The sequence below is a fragment of the Otolemur garnettii genome, unplaced genomic scaffold (assembly GCF_000181295.1).
Source record: "Otolemur garnettii isolate 467f Iridium unplaced genomic scaffold, OtoGar3 scaffold00054, whole genome shotgun sequence".
NCBI classification, from domain to species: Eukaryota; Metazoa; Chordata; class Mammalia; order Primates; family Galagidae; genus Otolemur; species Otolemur garnettii.
The window spans coordinates 2,923,793-2,931,935 of record NW_003852449.1 but is presented as its reverse complement, the minus strand read 5'-3'; the positions used below and the strand labels follow the sequence as shown (position 1 = coordinate 2,931,935).

General features: G+C 40.7%; 1 protein-coding gene across 1 annotated transcript in view; it reads right to left on the bottom strand.

Annotated features, from left to right (window-relative positions):
- Nucleotides 1-5,538: 5,538 nt before the first annotated feature.
- Nucleotides 5,539-8,143, bottom strand: part of TXNDC16 (thioredoxin domain containing 16) — an 81,314-nt gene continuing 78,709 nt past the window's right edge. Inside the window, exon 21 of the mRNA XM_023514489.1 lies at nucleotides 5,539-5,897. Within this exon, the coding sequence (XP_023370257.1) occupies nucleotides 5,635-5,897 (263 nt within the window). The 3' untranslated portion in view covers nucleotides 5,539-5,634. The remainder of the gene's footprint in view (nucleotides 5,898-8,143) is intronic.

The following is an 8,143-nucleotide window of genomic DNA, read 5'->3' as shown; positions in this document are numbered from 1 at the left end:
GCTGCAGGGACCTTCACTCCCTGCAAGGTGCTTGTCACTAAGAGCTGCAGCAACTGGGGCCCGGACCTTTTCTTGGCTGAAGCTTCTCAATGGAGAGTTTGTGGGTCCTTCCCACTGCTATGTCTTCAAATCAGCACCACCAACAAAACAGAATAGCTACAGCCACCCCCGTCTCCCACTTCCCCTGCTGTGCCAGAGGCTGTGCACTGGCCACCCCATTTTCCATTGCTATTTCTTAGTATAGAAGTCAGAAAATCAAATATAGAACTTTCTTTTCAGCTCTTTGGCAAGCAAGAGGGGCTTCCCAGCTTGCCAACACAAGCAAAGTTTCCCAGAGGATTTTTGATAAAGGCTTTATTCTTCATATAAAATGGAGCTGGTGCCACCACCACCCCCATCCTTAAATACATGCTAGAGAAGCTTCTAGCAGCGAAGAAGAAACTAGCCATCGTTATAGATGGCGGAACTGATACTGTTCATCGTGGAGATGCCATCGTCCGCTTAAAACGCTGTATGTTTAAGCTCCTGTTAGATTTTCTGTACCTTGCAGTCGTAGCCCCCAGACACCGGTAACCACATGTGAGATCTAGACACTGCACCCCAGGAATGCCAAGGGGATATTGTTTCCAGCCAAACAAAGGTCCCTCCAGGTAAAAGTGGGTTAATTTTTAAAGTTTAGGTCTCAAGAGCAAACCCCAGTCCAAAAAAGCAGCTATGGACTACATTAATACTCAAGTGGGGCAGATTCTTACACAACCTCTGCCTTTTGACCTCAATGTGAACACCAAACACGGATAAAATCTTTAACACCACAAAGAACAAAATTTTAATGTTACGTTATGAAAAGAAAATGTAAATGGAATTTACAAATGTGTTCTAAAACAGGTATCTTCACTTGATCTGAGCCAAACAGCCAAGAAGTGGTTAACTAACATAGGTATCTGGAACCCTGAGACTAGGAAGTGAAACATTTATAAGGTCAAATAGGATCCGCGTTGTTGACAGCCGTTATCACTTGACTCTGTAAGTCGGAAGGAAGTGAGGCTGGCTACTGCTTTTTTGTATGTACATATTTCTGTACTCTGAAATCTTTATTACAAGAATGTATCACTTTGTTAATAAGAAAAGATTTCTAGTAAATCAGACAGTCTTTAAGATGGCATTCATCAAATGCTTACTGTGTGTATACGCCCAGTGAATCCTCAACGCTATGTGAGCAGTTATTTTCACCAACAAAGGTGCTAAGATGGATGATTGTAACTTACTTTACAATGCCACACAGGTAATGTCGAGGAGAGTTAGGGCTCAAAAGTTCTCCAGTCCAAATGCAATGCCCCCCTTCTTTCTCTAAGCAGCGTGCTATACTGGGTACATCCTCCAGGTATTATGGATACTCAGGGATTCCCAATTCTGCTTAACCAACTTGTAACTTAGAATACCACTTTTGTTAGACTATTTTTAAGGACATTGTCTTCTGATAGCTTTCCCCTCACTATCTTTAGGAACAAGAAAAATCCTACCTTCTCATAAATAGGGATTTATAATACCTGCTGTTCACACTTGTCAAGACCACGTAGGGCTGGTGTGCCCTTTGAGTCATACATACCCTGGTAACTTTGGGAATGTGATTAAATGTATCAGTCACTCTCACCACCCTACACCAGAGCTTCAGAGAGGGTTTCAGGACACGAAGAACTGGGTAGCTGTGTAGGTAATATCTCTAAGAAGGAAATAAGTTTAAATGTGAGAAAAATTAATTCTTCAAAAATACCCTTCGTAACGATATAAAATATCCACATGAGGAACGGAAAGTCCAGATTGCATTTAATGTCAGAGGAAATGAGAGCTTTATTTGATTAAAAGGCTGACGTGAAATACTGCCCACTACAAGTCAGGGGCGCTGTCTGGAGTATTTCACAAGACGCCAGATTCTGCTTTTTTTTTTTTTTTTAATAGCTCTTGAGGCCCATGTAAGGACTTGACCCTGGGTTATCCAAACTAAATCTTGGATAGGCTTCCATGAACGTATCTTAGTAAAAGAAAAAAGGTTTAAGAGAATGTGAAATTACAACTACGACCCTCAAGTGTTACAATATTAATCAACTCTAAGTAGGAGGGATGGTTGAATTGTCTGCTTACTCAACAATCCAGTAACAGGCCGTTTTTGTATTATTTTTGAGAATTATGAATTTTCAGTGCAGAAATGTTATGAACAGGAAATGCTGTACACGGTATTATATATGGTATTATCCCACTAAAGGGACATGAAGGAGACTAGGGTTCAATTCCAATTTTTGCCACGAATAAGCTACATGATGCCCAGAATTTTATCCCAGGCTCAGGCCTGCATATCCAGCTCCTTAACTCCAAGTCTGTAGGGATCATTTTGTTGTTGGTTTCTAGGTTAATTGCACTATGTTCGGAGAACATGCTGTATTTCAATCCTTTAACAATTACCAAAACTAGCATTATAACCCAGCATATAACAATTTTTATAAATGTTCTGTGTGTGTTTGAAAATAATGGGTGTTTGGTATTCTGCAGTCATTAGGAGTTAGGCAAGTTTACTAATAAAATTGCTTAAATCTTTGATAACTTCCCTCACTTGTTTTCTGCTGGCTCTATTGTTCACTGAGGTATTTACAAATCCAATATAGGGCGGCACCTGTACCTCAGTGGATAGGGTGCCGGCCACGTACACCGAGGCTGGTAGGTTTGAACCCACCCCGGGCCAGCGAAAACAACTGCAAGAACAACAACAAAAACTATAAATAGGGTGTTGTGGCGGGCGCTTGTAGTCCCAGCTACTTGGGAGGCTGAGGCAAGAGAATCGTTTAAGCCTAAGCATTTGAGGTTGCTGTGAGCTGTGATGCCTCAGCACTTTACCCAAGGCGACAGCTTGAGACTCTGTCTCCAAAAAAAAAAAAATCCAGTATGATGATGAATTTGTGTACTTCTATTAATTTTTGCTTCACATTATTTAATCCTGTGTTATTAGAGGACCACAAATTTACAACCATTAGAACTTACTGGTGAACTGACCATCCTCATTATGGAGTGACTGTTTCTAAGAATGCTTTTGACTTAACACCTATTCCATCTGACTTGAAGGCTATCTTATCTGACCAGCTTTCTCTTAAAAATGGCAGGGTCTATCTTTTTTCTATCATTTTACTTTTAACTCCAGGAATTTTGAAAGAGTCCATGAATATTTCATCACAAGGACTGGAAGAAAAGGACCAAGTTTTGTTTTTTTTTAAGTCGTCAACACAGGTGAAAGGAGAGCGGTGACAGAGTCTGACTGATGAGACGATATGCAGAACGTGATGTGCACCGGCCCCCACCTCCACGAGAGGACCAGGACAACGTACTGCAGAACTGTAACCAAGTAAGGTAGAGAGAGGACTTGGGGGCTCTTGGAAACGGGTAAGATGTGACAGAAAGACCTGGAGGACACGGAGGACGGATGGAACAGCAAGTAGTGTCCTGCTGACTGTGGGTTTTAATTTCACTGCTGCTGTTTTTCCCTCTCCCAATTCTTTCTGGTAAACAGAGACTTCTTTTGTGAGGTTTATGTCTTCTGCAACTGCAAGTACTATTAGGATGGCCAATGAAAGTGCCTCGTCTTCCTCAAACCAGCCTCTGGGCCCAGGACTCTGAGTCAAAATAGATAGGAAAATAGTTGGGATTGATTGAGCATTGAGCTGCTGATTTCTGCTACACAGGCCCCAGAACAGCCTTAGTTCCTATGTTTTCAAATATTAGTTTAATTTTTCTTCTGACTCTGTGAATTACCCAGTAGTTCCATTTTGCTTAAGTCAGCCATGGTTGAATTTCTGTTGCTGGCAACCAAAGAAACCCAGGTGATGTGCAGGGTGGCTGGTCCAACAGAAGGCATGATGGAGACCAGAGAAAGCTTTGGAAGGTAGCCTGAAATCCACTTCATTTAAAATTATCAAAAATATGTACTAATGACTTTCAAAATTGCTGGCTATAGCACAATGACTAATCGATTTCATGTTTTTATGTATTTGTAGTTAGTGTTTTCTAACAATTAGGCTGATGTTTTATTACTACAAACTAGAGTCCGCTCTCCTGTCTCCCATGTTAGAAATAAAGCAAATGAGGATGAACTGAATTAAGGCACAACATACCACAGGAAAAAACTGAGTGGGTACTGCCAGCAGCAGCAAATGGTCTATGTTTTAACAAGATGCACAACTTCACTGAAACCTAGCTGCTTGTGGTGTTTTTGATTCCGGTTAAGAAACTCAGCTGTACGAGGCAAACAGGACATGGAGAACATTTAAAGGATATTATTATGAGTGTGCGTTACACGGAGGAACAGGGCAGAGCACCAACAGGTTATCCCACAAACATCTCAAATCCTGCACAGAACAGAAGTGAGGCAAACAACCGCTACAAACACATCCATCCAACAAGCGATTTCGAGTGAAAACATTAGCTTGGAGGTTAATCTTGGCCTCCCATTAATAGCTGAGTCACAACGGTCCAGGGACAGCACTTCTATTTGTTTAAAGATTACAAGGGTGGGTTTTAGACAGTTTTAGAAGGAGCCCCTCTTCTTGTGAGAAGACGGAAGAATGTTGAATTCCTGTTCAGTCTGAAATTTAGCCACATAATGTATGGAAATAGGGCAAGTTTTAATATACATATATATATACACTATATATATATATATATATATATACTTCTCTCTCTCTATATATATACACATACATCCTTTTGAGTCCTCGGGTTATCTCATCACTTTTTGAAAAATTTATTGAAACTTATTTGTTAGAAAAGATAAGGGTATAATTGAGCAGAACCAGAGAATCCAGGAAGCTCAATCTGCCACAGGTTGGTTTGACCCAGGGTCACTTGACTTTGGCCCTGCTGATGCTTTGGTCAGGAGGGCTTTCTGTTGTAGGGGGTTGCCCAGGGTGTGGTACTTAGCCATGTCCCTGTCCTCTACTTCTCAGATGCCAGTGGTCCCGTTAGTCCTAATATATAAAGTGTCTCCTGACATTGCCGGTATCCCCAGGGGCGGGGGGAATCGCTGCATTTGAGGACACTGGCTTTAACATAATGGCTACAATAAACAAATGTAACTGCCAGTTGTGTAACTCCACTGAGGAGTCCCTGTGATTAAACTAGAGGTACATTTTTATTTTAATCAAAATACATATCATGGTTAGAACTAAGTAAGTTAGGTAAGTTTCTGTCTACTACTGAGCTGTCCAGTGTAGTAGTCACAGGTCACAGGTCACAGTGGTGCTGAGCACCTGAGAGCTGGCCATCCAGCATGAGGAGGGCAGCCCATGTGAAGGGTGCTGCATTTTGAAGAGTTGGTGTAAAAAAAGAATGCAAAAGATCTCAGCAATTTGGGGCATACTTACTGGGTGACATATGACATTAAAATTACCTTCGCCTGCCCATTTTTACTTTGTTTCATGTAGCAACTAGAGAATTTGAAATGACATATGTCACTTGCCTTAGAATTCTACTGGATAGCATTGGTCTAGAAACTTGAAATGATTTATTATTCTTTAATGAAATAAATTCCTAAGTCCATCAAGCCAAAAAGACCTTGGAAAGCACAGCCCTGGAGAGCCAGCTTCCTTGTGAAGGTCACAACTCTTTATCATGCCTCAGTGACTTTTTGGCTGCTTTAAACCAATTGTTTCGATTCCAGTGCTTTATTCTCAGTGTCTCAGCTGGTTCTTTTCTGGTTGCTGATCTATCTTCATGTTGTTCCTTATCATTCTCCTGAACTTCTATTTCTTTTGTACACTCGGGAACTTTCCTGGTGGGATGTTGAGATGCAGCATCCATCATGTTTAGAAAATCATAAGCAGGAAGAGGAGGTCTCCATTCTTGAGCAGGCAAAATTGCTGGAAGGTACAATCAAGGGTCAGAGATTAACAGCTATGCAACTATCACATGAATAGACGAGGAAACATTTTATTTTGAAAAATATATTTATTAGCTTAGATCTAAGCAAAGCTAGATTTTTTTTTTTTTTTTTTTTTTTACTGTCACTGTGTAGTGGCCCATGTCTATAATCCCAGTACTCTGCGAGACTGAAGTGGGTAGATTATTTATTATTTTGTTATTTATACAAGCGTTTCTTTACATTTTAAAGCATTTTATGGTTTTGAAGCTTTCTACACATTTTATCAAAAAAGTTTGTTTTATAAAAAAAGACAAGGATTAATGCTACTATGGAATCAATTGTACTGTTCGTGGACAGTGATCAGATAATTCTTCTTGGATATGCTTCATGACAGTGAATCTTAGCATTATTTTAAAACACTGGTCATCAACATTGGAAAACTAATGAAAGCTGATCATATACTGTCAACTAAATTAGCTACCTTTTCTTTATTTACAAGACAGATTTTACAACACTGTGTTAGGATTTAGTTGGCTCATTTAAAATACTACTTTGAGAAACAAACTATATACATGTCAAAAAATAAGTGCTCATAAAATATAAACATGAGCATTTCCTATAAGTATCTTTAAGAGTTTAGAAAATACAAATAAATTTCAATTTCATAGAGTGAATTACAGGTCAAACAAAAATCTGTGTATGTATATATGCAGTACATCTATACTTTACTTGATGATATGTAATTTCTTCACTTAAATTATACAAAATCTTTGTACTTGGTACATCAGCAGGGTATTAAATTTAGACTACTTGTGGAACTAATGTTTCAAATTGGTGCTGACAAGTTAGCAGATTAAAAAGTAATAAACGATGAAATATTTTCTTCCATGTAATAAACAGATAACTGTAGTTTGCATTATGTAGATAAATGTATATTAAGCAGTTGAAAGTGTAACAAATACTTAGCAACATCTGAGTTTCTGAGACAGAGTCTCACTGTCATCCAGGCTGGAGCACAGTGGGGCAGTCACAGCTCACAGCAGCCTTGAACTTCAGGGCTCAACCAATTCTCCCACCTCAGCCTCTCGAGTGGCTGGGACTACACAAGCATTCTAATTTTTTCTCCAACTTTTTGTAAAGACAGGGGTCTTGTTATTGCCCAGGCTGATCTCAAATTCTTGCCCTCAAATAATCCTCCTGCCTCAGCCTCCCTATGGGAGGAAATCCTGAAGTATCACATCTTAACCTGAAATGCCAGAAGTTCTGTGTTTTGCTGATACCTCCACAAGGGTTGCTCACAATGACTCAGCCCTCTCTTCACAGCTTCAGCTTCTTTGTAAAAGATTAACTTCCTGAAACTTTGCTGTAAATCCTGCACATGCTTTGAAACCTCCAATGGGGGACTACATGCCAATCCCTTTGTCTGCCTTTCTGTAAACCCTATAAAAGGACAGGGGGAAGCAGGCCGAGGAGCTCGGCCATTTGGACTCTAGTCCATGTGGCTATGCCGGCTGAAATAAAGCTCGTCCTGTCTCAGACACAGGTGTTTGGATGATCACTTCTCTCTATCGGGCCTTGTTTTCCTTCAACATCCTGAGTAGCTGGGATACAGGCATGAGCTACCATGCCTAGTTTAGCTGTATTTACTTTTTTTTTAAAATTTTTTTAGAGACAGGATCTCACTTTATCACCCTTGGTAGAATGCCGTGGCAGTGTCACACAGCTCACAGTAACCTCCAGCTCCTAGGCTTAGGTGATTCTCTTGCCTCAGCCTTCTGAGTAGCTGGGACTACAGGCGCCTGCCACAATGCCTGGCTATTTTTCTGTCGTAGTTGTCATTGTTGTTTGGCAGGCCCAGGCCAGGTTCAAACCCTCCAGCCCCAGTGTATGCGGCTGGCGCCCTAACTGCTGAGCTACAGGTGCTGAGCCATTAATCTTTACAAGGAGGTAAATATAATTATTATTCCAATTTCATATGTGAGAAGACCAAGGCATACAAATACAAAGGTCAAGGGACTAGACCAAAGTTAACTGTAAATCTCAAATAAGAATAGCCAGTCGTCACAATTTCACAGAAATTAAGATGTGCAGCAAGTAAAATGAGGCAGACATTTGCGGCATCGTGCTACCAACTAGCTGTTCCCAGAATGTCCCTGCAATCCACCCCCCACGCCAGCCCCAGCTCAGAGCAGGTGGGAGCAGGCCCTGCTCGTGCAGAAGTCAGAGCCCAGGGCACAGGGAACA